Below are 12,020 nucleotides of genomic sequence, written 5' to 3'. Positions count from 1 at the left end.
TAGTTTGAACAACACATGTTGCGAAATGAACATTGCTCGATTGAGAAGCTTGCTGAAGCCGTTGTAGTGCGCGATTTGATTCACGTAGAGCTTTGAGTTTCTTGTGAGCGGGCAGTTCAAATTCCACATAACCAATGTGAAATAAAAAGGTTAATATCTTCGTTAGAAGTTGGTTTCAGTAACTTTTGTTGCGCGAATCGTGTTCTACGTGAAATTTTGGTCAAAAACTATGTATTAGAATGCTTAAATTCGTACCCTGTCTAGTGGTCCATTTCTGATTTAGTATAAATGGATCGCATTTAGCAAAACGGCATCAGCTGATGTGGCTTGGTTCCTTTTTGCTTAACACGGTCCATTTGACGTTTCAGTTTTTTGTCTCCAGAGACGATTCTGCCGTGCTGAGGAAGAACGCCGTTTGAACATTTGAGAGTTGCCAGGTTTCATCGGATAAAACATGTATTCTTGAAGGATTATTTTTTTGTATATTTTTCCTAAAACTTTTCAGATATTTTAGATCAAATGCCAAACCAAATTTTCTGAAAAAGTTGAAGAAAAATATTCACAATTTTCCCAGTAACTTCGTTTTATATTTAAGGAGATATGGCAACGTCTGGAGGCTCATACGGAATTCTTCCTCAGATTTACAGTTTAATCAATGTTCAAATGGTTTCAATTTGTTACCGAATCTCTTTAATCAGAACATTTTTGAAAATTTTGCAAGTGAGGTTCACAGGCGGATCCAGACGTTTCGAAATTCCAGGGGGATTTAACCTAGTAAATTTTTGAAATCTTAAAGCATCAAATTAATATGTAGTTCGAGTCAATTTCGTCTTAAATAATTCCTAAATATAAGCGTCCTTCCTTTTTGTTTCCTCCGTTCCTTCCTTAATTCTATCTTTCTTCCCTACTTCTTCCGGGCGAAACGCGAGGGGCGCACACGCCCAGAGGCGGATCCAGCAATTTGGCAACACAGGATTTCCTTCATTTAAACCTATGATAATTAATCGATTCTTGTCGGAGCACCTGGCCTGGCCCCTCCAAGAGTCGATACATCCCATGGGTTTAAATGGAGAAAAGACAATGTTGCCAATTTGCTATAGATCTGCCAATTCGCACGCCACCCTGCAGATCCGCCTATCGTAATATTTAGCCATTGAAGACTCTCATGAAATGCCCATCCTTTGCGCATTACGTTTTCCCAAACTGATCAGCGCCTGGATTGTTAAATCATTATCGAATCACATTGATCGACAAGTAGCGATTTACCCATCAAGTTCATTCGATAACGATTTAATAATTGATCCGCCAGCTGCATGATGGTGGTGATATTGTCCGATTATTTTGATTACAAAGAAGCCAAGACATCCTCCGTTACCACGTACCTCCGGACTGATTAGAGGGAAATGATAGCATTATTCCATAACACGGTGGTCTCAGTAAAAAGAACGCGAAGGAGGCTAAAAAGTTGAATGACAAGTTAATATAATGAGAGTTTGTCCTAGGTTGTGGATTGTGCTTGAACCTGTTCATCTCGAAGTTATGTAATGCATACAATACAGGATTACTAGGTCACAGTCGGTGTTAATGTATCCAGACGTGTAATAAAAATTAAATGGGTCAATTTTCGGAGAGCCTTGAGACAGCCCCTCTGACGCTCGCGCTCTCTGCGGATCATTGTTGCGTAGCGTTAGGCTTTGCTGCCGTGCTAAGCAAAAACGCCGTAAATCCATCAAGATTTTCCCTCGTTTTTTCGGAACTTAACACTTAATGAAATAAAAACGGTTTTACCCATGTACCTTAACTTTTCAGGTTGAGTACTTTATTGTCCTTGCGAAAGACTTCTGTAAAAACATTCCCTTAGGTAGGCAAGTTTTTCTGCTATGATGCATTGTTTCCAAAAAATTTAAAATGGCCTTTACGGCGTTTTTGTGTTGCACGGCAGTTCGCCACTCGCGAGGCTCTCCTAACAAAAGGGTATGCTGCCTTGCTAAGGAGTTTACTGATCTTCCTGTTTTTAATGAGCATCGCTGCGAAAAGACTAGTGACTTTCATTCGATTCTCCCTCCAGAAAAAAAAAATTTGGTAGCGATATTGAGGTACCTATGTTGCAAAAGCTGGGATGAAACAACCCAATTTTAAAAATTCTTTGAATAATCATGCTATAGTTTGACCTAGAGTTAGTCATAAAGTTTTTTTAAATGAGAGTTAAATTCTTTATCAGATACTTTATGATTGAGTCGCTAATTTCCTCTAGAGGGAATTCAACGGTTGAGTGGAAGTCGCCATCTCGTTTGTGCTTACGGCCACAAGCGCACCATATCAGGCTATTTTTCGCGACCAATGAAAAACTGGCACACAAATGGCCATACCCTGTCTATATAGGTACTCAAAGGTCCACCATTGACAAGCGTGTCCATGTGAAAAAGATTCAAAGCAACTCCCTGGAAGTAGAGAAATATAGACGGTGAAACTACCAAACCACGTATCTCGTTTGCGGTGTTTAAAAATCTACGCTCGCATTTAATTTTTTTTAAGTGGACCAAATCAATATCATTCCTTGAAATTTTCACAGAATTTTCTCCGCACGAAGAGGAAAAATCGCATAAATTTTCAAGACTGGACGTTCAGTAGTTTTTCATTTAAAAAATAAAGTATGACAGGAAGTCTGCGAAGTCGCAAACCGAGATACTTGGTTCGGTAGTTCCACCGTCGATATATATTATCACGTAGGAAAAAGATAATAAGTCGCAAGCGGCTCGTCCATACCGTCCTGGAGGCATTTCTAAGTCTGGCTTTCCGACCCCTTTTGACGGGAGAGCCTCGCGTGTGGCGAGGTCCAGCGCTACGCAACAATGATCCGCAAAGAGAAAGCGCCAGGGGGGTGTCTCAAGGCTCCCAAAAATTTGACCTTCGCACAGGCGTTATGGCCCAGACTTCATCACGGTCTCCCAGTAATAATATTTAACATGGTGGCTTTGGAAATCATACAATATTTTTAAATCGCCAAGGGGTGCGCCGCGCCCCTGATGGCCGCTCAATGAGCCAACCCCCTCAGGCACTTTGCGCCTCTCATATGAAAGAAATATGAATTTATAAATCAAAAATTTCTGGCCAAACTCCATCATGAATCACATCATTCAAGTTCTTATTCCCCCCATTTACCATTTCATTTTTATACCATGTTTAAAACATGTTTACCATATTTTAATTTAAATATTTATAATGTAACGTAAAGTTTCCTAAGCTGAATAAGAGTATCTCGTAAGCTGAATAAGATAATCTCGTAAGCTGAATGAGAGCCGATTTATAAAAAGAGCAACTTCATCAAAACTCTGACCCTGTGATTTATTAATCGTCCTTGCAAATGCAAGAGAAACTGTTGAGTGCAAAATTTAAACTGGTGCTTCACACATCTAATTTTTTGGGATAAAAACAAAATCGTCCTAGTGACAAAGGGAGGGGAATACACAGTCGTCTTGAAGCCCAAAAAATGCGAAAAAATGTACCCAAAAACGGTTTGCAGGGGATGAGTCTAAGGTGCGTGGACCTAAACTCGCGAAAAATCAAAATCTTGGCTGATACTAATTTCGAAATATCGCAATTTTGAGTTTTTATACTGAATGCAAGTTTTCTACAGATTTTGATCAGCTTTGTTACTTCTTTGTCCATTTTATCGGTGGTGATCGGTTCGTTTTTATTTTTCGTTCGATTCATATCGATCGATACATACCCTCTCGTTACATGCAGACATCCTATCATATTCCGCCTTCAGCAGCGTCAGCAGTAATTGGAAATTATACATTTTTTTAACACTATAAGATTTAGGTTCGTAGGACTGGCTAAAACGCCCGTGTGTCCTCTCATGATCCCGAAAGGCGAGCTCGGTAGCAACATCATATCTTCTCATGCCGTTGAACGTTCTTTTTGGACTGAGTATGTTTGCGTCATCGCTGTCAAACTCGGGAGGTGGGCGTAATGGTATATTATCGTCAAGGGAAATGAGGTTCAGAAAAAATGAGCATAAAAGATAATATTGACCACTGTAGGATCACTAGACACATTTTTGACATTCTAGGTGCTAAAACAGCATACTATTTTTTTCAGTATATCCAATAAAAATCTTTCTTACTTTTTCCCTATCATTTTCACGTTCGGAGCCCGTTGTCAGTGCCAGCATTTTGACAAACTTGACCAACTAAACGAGCTTCTCGATGGAGTCGACGACTGACTGCGTCCTGAAGAAGACCTCCTAGATAACCTCCTCCTTGACCGTGATTGGAATGAGCTGCCCACACGTTTTATAATGGCCGTAGGAAGGTTTTCACCATGTCGACTATTATCATACATGCCCTTCCTTAAGGTGTTGCTACACAGAATCATATTCACGTGATGACGCAAGAATCTCCCGGTACACTTGCAGACCTTCTCCGAGCAGACACCGCCTTTGATGGATGCTGAACAGTCGGAGCTTTTGCTGTTTGGCAAAACGGAGAAACCCACAGCTAAGAACTTGCAGTGCGTGTTACATAGATCTCCAGGATTCGCTGTTGTCATCTGGGGGCTCGTTCGAAGGCTGGCCGTGAAACAAGGATCGATCGTCTTTTCCAACAACATCGACACCGCATTCTTCACAGCGATCGAAGCCTCAGCTCGCCTCATCATTTTCTCCTCATTCCTCTGCCGGAAAATCAAATGGGTTGAAAACCTGTGAGTAAATGCATCAGTTGCGCTGGTCACAGAATCCTGTTTTGGAGCTTGATTCTTGTAGATCGGCTAGAAATAATAAAATCTGCCTAAACAGCAACTTTCTACGTTGAATATTAACCGAGATATCGCGCTTTCAAAAATTCGGTTTATGCATTGAAAAAAAAACTCTCGGCGTTTTTACCAAGGTCCGTTGGTACCTTTACCATCTCATTTTTTTTACCAATTATTGGTAATTTTACCAAGACAGACTGGTAAGCTTATCAAAAAACCGGTATTTTTACTGTTTTGTTCAGGTAAGAATACCACTTTTATTGGTAATCAATTCCCGGTAACTTTGCCATTTTATCTCGGTAATTCTACCACAGTCGATAAAAAATATTGGCGTTTTTACCAAGGTCCAGTAAAATTACCGAGAAAGTTCAATAATTTTACCAAGATTTCTCGGTAAAATTACCAATTCCATAAATGGTAATTTTACCAAGAAAAAACTGGGATCAAATAGAACCCTGAATTCTTGGCAATTTTACCCTTTTCTTAGTAAATACACCGAGATTTTTTTTTCAGTGCGGTTTCATCAAGTGCGGTACTGACACTCCTGGTTCCTTCCACCTTAATTTCATCAGTCAGGGGTAAACTTACATTTGCACTGGTTACTCACCGTGAAACTTTGATAATCAACGTATAGAGAGTTGCTGTTCGGACATATCTTATAATTTTTTGCTCATCCACAAGAATCAAGCATCAAAACACGATTCTGTGACCAGCGCAACTGACCAACCGACACACATATCTTGCATTGGGGGATTTTTTTAGAACCTACGAGTGTGTCACTTTTTTTGTGACTTGAACATTGCGTGAGGGATTCGAATCGACTCAAATCAAGACAAGCCAATGATGTCAGCTATGTAGCGCTGTGGTGCTTGAGTATTTTAAAAAATGACTGGAATTTGTAGATATTTTTCAGACCTTAAAAATCAGTTTTTCTGCTTGTCACTTTGCAACAAGGTTCATCCGTGCCGAAGCAACACCAAACCACCAAAAACTCAATTTGCGATTTTTTGACGTCTTAAGCCTCTTCGAGAATGGCCGATTGAATGGACCAGTAGACAAGGCACGAATGTAAGCATTCTGATACCTCACGTTATTTTCTCCAAAATTTCACGTAAAACACGATTCGCGTTGAAAATTACTGAAATCAACTCCTAACTAAGATATTAGTGTTTTTAGTTTAGGTACTTTGGTCACGAGAATTTTGAATACCCTGCTTCCGAGAATGACGATGGTCTACTTGAAACTTGAATCAAATCGTGCAATACAATACAATTTTGGCAGGTTTCTTAATAGAGCAATGTTCCCTCCCCGCCTCATGTTGTTCAAAGTGTTAACAACGTGGAACAGCTAAGCACTGAAATCGAAGTTGCCATAATTCGCAGGGACTATCACGGCAACGTTTAGAGCGCGATTTGACTCATGCGTAGACGGATGAGGGGGCGATTTTTCAAGAGCGGAGGGTTTGAATTTTTGCATCGAAAAACGTTAAATATTTTAGTTATCAGATAATATCAGTAATTTTTGTCGCGCAAATCGTGTTTTGCGTGACATTTCGGTTCAGAAACATGTATTAGAATGCTTGAATTCATTCATTCCTATAACCCTGATGTCTACTGATCCATTAATATTTTATGTCAATCTATCCAATACCAACAGGTGACGGACTCCGATCATACTATGTTTGCTGGTTCAGTCTCAAAGATGGAAAGTGAAATTTCATGTAATTTTTCAGGAAATTTCAACAGGCTCAAATTAATGTCACGATATTTGAAATTTGTTGATTTTTTTTAGGAAAAATTAATTCAACCTTCGGAATCTGGAAAGCGCTTCAGCTGGCCTTCCTGTTGATGCGGCAGCACATGGTACCCTAATGAGGTACAATACACGATGACGGGCACCAAGGGGAGCTCAGAGAGGAATTGGATTGCATTTTGCAAAAAGGAACCACTAGCATTGCAATGATGCTAAGATTGTGCAACTTCATCTTCTGCAATTTAATTGCGGAAATCGTGAAAAACTATGAAATTTAGATGGTAATTTTTGTCTTAAATTTACAGTTATTAGCGAGTAAAATAGAAACTATTAATGGATAATCTGGTTTTTCCTCCAAGACAAAAGAAGTTGCACAATATTAGCAACATTGCAATGCTAGTAGTTCCTTTGCAAAATTCAATCCAATTGAGCCTCAGCCTGATCTCCAAGCCAAACAAAAACGTTTGCTACGCGTGAGTGTCTTAGGCTTGGGATGAAAAATGTCAAAATCGAGAATCAGTGTTAGTAGGCAATTTTTGGCCTCCTGATTGCGTCCCCAAAAGTTTTAAAAAATTTCATAAAATTTCGTGAAATTTCACGCGAATAAATTGAATGAAATTTTCCAACTCTGCTGAGCATGGACATGAACACGGTCGTACCTTTTCATTCCGGTTCTTCCACACTTGCTCCCGGTACAGGACTACGACATTGTTCATGATTTCAGCAAAGGTAGCGGCGAACTCAGGCTCGGCGAACTGATAGAAGTCCGTGATGCTCATCAAGGAGGCCATGGCATCCATGGGTACGTCACCGAGAAGTTGCGTGGACATGGGTGTGGGCATCATGTTGCGGCATCTCTGGAGCATGTGTGAGATCATCTCTTCCCTCTGGCCTTCGATGAGAGGCGGCCAGTCCGGCTCCTGTTCTAGCAGTGGCACTCCCAGATAGAAAGGACCTCGAAGGATCCCGTCAATCAACGTGATGCTGTTGGGAAAATAGACAGTGGCTATGGATTAATTCTGGATGAAGGACATTTGATGAGGTACAGCTGCATTTTCTTCTTAAGCGCCCTTATTTTTTAGTGAAGGAGAAGAGAGGACTTGTTCATGAATAGTAATTCATGCCAGATATGTGTTCAGGGAAACGTTTCACCTCAAAATCAGTGCCTTCGAACAGCAGCGAACGCAACCATGTATACTAGGGAGCCGATATCCTGAGTTCCCTCTGATGAATGATGATTGCCAAAAGATGCAACATCTTTTTTTGAGTCTCTTGCCTCATCACTATAAGAAATTGCCTTTCAATTTAAGAAATTATTACAGTATAAAGATAGACTCATTGTACTTAATAATACTTTAGAGCCAAGGAATGTAATTTTGAATCAAGAACAATTTTTCTTTCAAATTCAAAAACATTTTAAAATGTTTTTTAGTGTGTATTAGATACTGTTGATACTTAATTTTCAATGAGACTCTGAATCTGGGTTTTCCTCTGCAATCAGGTTGCTGCTGACCAATATCCCTACTGCGAGGTCATGTTACCTTATGCGGATAGGACCCAGCCTAACCGCGAGGTATTGATTCCCATGTAAAATTTCGCGAGAAACACGATGATGTCACTGACTTTCTCCGAAATCAACTCCAAAGCTTACTAAAAGCTCTCAAAGTTGAGGCTGTAATATAGGGATATCCTACGCTACCTTAAGAGTCCACATTTTATACCAAGACAGACTCTCTATGTAAAGATATGGAGTAAATACATTAGCAGAGTTGCCGTGTTTTCAGAAGTAGATTCCCCCAACAAAGTGACGACCCTGTTACTGTATTTGTCCCCCATCTTTGCATAGAGAGTTTGTCTTGATATAGAGGAGAGGTGGACTATCAGGGTAGCGAGAGATATCCCCTCCATTACAGCCTCAACTTTGGGAGCTTTTTTTGAGCTTTGGAATTGATTCCAGAAAAAACCAGTGGCACCATCGTATTTCTCGTAAAATTTTACATTATCACCAGCTCCTACATCACAAATTCCTGACACACTAGTGACACATGCAAGAACTCGATTGAACTCTATCACTAGTTAGCGAAAGTTGTTACGTGACAAAGAGTAAAAGTTGCGGCTACGATGTTTGTTTATGAGGTGTTCAAATCAACAATACCTGCGGCCTCCACGAAGCTTGGGTGCCATGACGAAAAAGAAGTTGGTCGTTGAGTAAATTCGATGCTTTTGCTCATCTTGGTGAACCTTTTTGCATCCAAAGCCCCCCGATGTGCGCCGCCATGCTGGTGGTGACCAATCCTTTCTGCCTTGTGACGGCGATGAGGGTCCCTCAGATGTGATAGGAGACTGTAATTAATAGATAGTATTTCTCACGGGTTATATTACCCTGCTTTCCTCTCAAAAACTAAGGTGACTGGAGAGAGTTGAGCCCAAGTAGCAGTGATCGCGATAAGTTGCGATTTAATCGCGGAAAATGTATTGCATTTTCATAGACGTCGATTTATTGCAGTATTAGCGGATGAAAAATTGCTACAAATTGCGATTTCATCACATTAATTTCCAATGAAATCGCAATTTTATCGACGATAATTCATCGCAATATTATCGGGAAAAAAATCGTGGCAAATTGAGATATTTTAACTTTTTTTAACTGATTTTAACTAACGCGATTTTATGACAATATATAATTCCGTAAGCCCGATCCTTTGAGTAAAAAATTTAGCGGGTCCGCCGATGGCGGAGAAAATAGAGGGATCGTGCGGCGGGCCCCGCGCCCCTTGCGCCCTTTGAAAAATCGGTTATCCCGTTCGTCCCGTCGGGAGATGCGCGGTTTATACCGTTATTTTCGGGCGCTTTTTTTCGGTCAGCTGACACTTCGGCTGCCCGAGGTGGTTATTGTCATGGAAATCGCTGTAGGTGGTGGATTTACGGCGAATGCGTACCTCAAAATTTTACGTAAATAAACCATACTTGGGACCTTAGGCCGCTACGCGGCCACTAAACACTGAAAGGGAACTGCTCGTAAGAAATCATTGAACAACCACGTTCAAGTTATTTATTATTATTGTAGTTATTTATTATAATTAATTATTATACAACTATACAACCTCGACGGATGTCCGTATTGCGTTCAAAAAATTGAAGGCGTTTTGACCTCCTACGCATAAAACCTGTAGTTGATTCGATCGACAAACGCGTTGGTTAGCGGTGACGGGGACTTGATGCATTTTTTAAACTTGATGGATGTCCGTATCGCAGTGACTGAAGTGCGAAACCACGTATCACCATTGCGCTGTTTCAAAATTTCCGTCCTTAATTCATCTCTTCCATGAGAAACAATCCAAATTTACGACTTTAAATTTTGAACCAAATCTTCTGCTATCGAATACCAAAAATCATGGAGAATTTAAGTTTTATGTTGACCAGCTTCTCGAAAGAAAAATAAAATTTCAGAGGAAGTCTGCAACGTCGCAAAAGGAGAAACGTCGTCTCTCATTTTGCCCAAAAATATGTATGTATAAAATTGAAGGCATTATGACTGGCCTCTCTCAACTTACATTCGTATGTAACAATAAACAATGGGACGCGTTTGCTACGGCGCCTTGAATTTTTAACTTGTTTAATGGTCCTTTCAATTTACAAAAGCGAACATAGAAAACTTTTGTAACTTTTTTCAGAAAAAATGTTTTATCGAGAAAATAATAATAAGATGTCTGAGTAATGTGAAAATCTTACCGGATTTGCCGGGACGAGGCATTCCCAAATATTCCAGGTGACACTAGTCCCTTGAAAATGCTTAGTTTCGATGTAAAACGTGGCATCAATGGCTGGAATTGAAAGACTGATACAAACGATCGTAGCTATGACGTGAAGGTTCAACATGTGTGGCAGAAGAGGCTCCTGGAGGTGCATTTTCTGGAAAATCGGTATTAACTAAGGGGTTTACAGGCCGAGGCGCATAAGCACAGTTTTTTTAAAACATTGAGATATTAAGTATAATGAACTCAACTAGAGCTAGCTTTAAAATATATCCTGTGAAAAATACATCCTCAATCATATCTTGTTTACGGTGTTTAAACATTTCCGCTCCCATTTTATTTTTTTGAAGGAAAAAAAAATCAACATCGTTTCTTGAAGTTTTCACAGAGTTTTCTTCTCTTAGAAAAGAAAAATCATGGAAGTTGTCCATTTGAAAAAAAATGGACAAGAAGCCTGCAACTTCGCAAATCGAGATACGTGGTCTAGTAGTTTCACCATCAATATGCACAAAACACACTGCAACCAAACAACTAAAAATAGTGACTGTAAGAAAGCAAAATCACAGGGAAAAAGTTGTTTCTCAGACGCACATGGAAGGCACAAACTTGAATTGATTTAAAACAAGTCACCAATGACCTCTAACTGTAAGGATAGCTCTTCAAATTGTGATGGTGGACATATCTAATAGATGTGTACTTTAAACGCCCTTGTACAACATCCTTTACATACCTGCATGAGTGTTCTTTTTAAATCGAAAAACCCTAGACACACACGTCATCGCTGTTCATGGAACACAAAAAATAAACCCACGAGCTCTACCGTGCTGAGGAATAACGCCGTATGAGCCTTCAGACGTTGCCAAGTTTCCCTCGATAAAAACCGAAATTACTAGGAAATTTGTGAATGTTTTCCCCCAAATTTTTCAGCAAATTTTGTACGCAAAATATCTGAAAATTTCAAGAAAAAATGTGCACAAAGGTCGTCAAAAATACATATTTTATCGAGTGAAATTCGGCAGCTCTCAACTGTTCATACGGCGTTCTTCCTTAGCACGGCAGAGCTATGATGTCAACGATCAGTGCTCCAACTTTGCACACACACAAACACATTGTTTTCCGCATGACGCGAGGTGATTACATTGCGCAACACACGCCTTTAAAAATCATCTCTGACTGAGTCGCGTCGCGAGGTTATCCAATGTTCCCTATTCTGCCATGATGGAGAAGAGAGCAGTTAGTGTCAAATTTTTGAAATTGAGTTTCAACCAAAATTCGTCTAATCTCTTTAAGATGGGATGACTAAAATAGTTAAAACGGCTTAATTAATCTTAAGTGTATAGAAACAAGACGTATGAGAAAACCGTGAGTGCGCAAAAAATGACGTAGTTTCAGACAAAACAGCCGTAAGTGACATTATTCCTCCAGAGAGCCAATGAAAACAGTGCTTTGAAGTAAGGTGCCGCCCTCTCCTGCCAATTTCGAACCGGAAAATGTGTTTGTTGTTCGTTTAAAACGCAACCACGAAAGCATGCAGAAGCTAGCAATTACGACTATCTTGCCGAACACTATCCTAACATGAAAATGGAAAATACCCTATTTATAGAATGGACCAATAGACAAGGTACGAATTTAAGCATTCTAATACATGTTTCTTGACCAGAATTTCACGTAGAACACGATTCGCGCAACAAACATTACCGAAATCAACTCCTAACGAAGATATTAACGTTTATATTTCACATTGGTTACGAGGAG

The 12,020-nt window shown here is 39.9% G+C and overlaps 1 protein-coding gene across 2 annotated transcripts; it reads right to left on the bottom strand.

Annotated features, from left to right (window-relative positions):
• Positions 1-3,355: 3,355 nt before the first annotated feature.
• Positions 3,356-11,382, bottom strand: LOC109038060 (uncharacterized). Of its 2 annotated transcripts, none has more exons than XM_072306279.1 (5): positions 10,903-11,382; positions 10,243-10,422; positions 8,666-8,853; positions 7,170-7,494; positions 3,356-4,677 (listed from the first exon to the last, which is right to left on the bottom strand). In XM_072306279.1, exons 2-5 carry the CDS (start codon positions 10,417-10,419, stop codon positions 4,165-4,167), a joined length of 1,203 nt encoding a protein of 400 aa, XP_072162380.1. In that variant the 5' UTR covers positions 10,420-10,422; positions 10,903-11,382; the 3' UTR covers positions 3,356-4,164. The 2 variants fall into 2 exon arrangements, with proteins under 2 accessions (XP_072162380.1, XP_072162377.1); XM_072306276.1 differs by having other exon boundaries at positions 10,857-10,990.
• Positions 11,383-12,020: the final 638 nt, after the last annotated feature.

Source organism: Bemisia tabaci, chromosome 1 (assembly GCF_918797505.1).
Source record: "Bemisia tabaci chromosome 1, PGI_BMITA_v3".
Lineage (NCBI taxonomy): Eukaryota > Metazoa > Arthropoda > Insecta > Hemiptera > Aleyrodidae > Bemisia > Bemisia tabaci.
Note: the sequence above shows the minus strand (reverse complement) of the source record. Positions and strands in the feature narration are given on the sequence as shown.

What these genes read in the sequence shown, in the direction of transcription:
- LOC109038060 (XM_072306279.1), bottom strand. Translation starts at nt 10,419, where the DNA reads ATGCACCTCCAGGAGCCTCTTCTGCCACACATGTTGAACCTTCACGTC. An exon ending in GCCTCGTCCCGGCAAATCCG is followed by an intron (nt 8,854 to 10,242) that starts GTAAGATTTTCA and finishes TATTAATTACAG; the next exon opens with TCTCCTATCACATCTGAGGG. An exon ending in GGAAGAACCGGAATGAAAAG is followed by an intron (nt 4,678 to 7,169) that starts GTACGACCGTGT and finishes ATTTTCCGGCAG; the next exon opens with AGGAATGAGGAGAAAATGAT.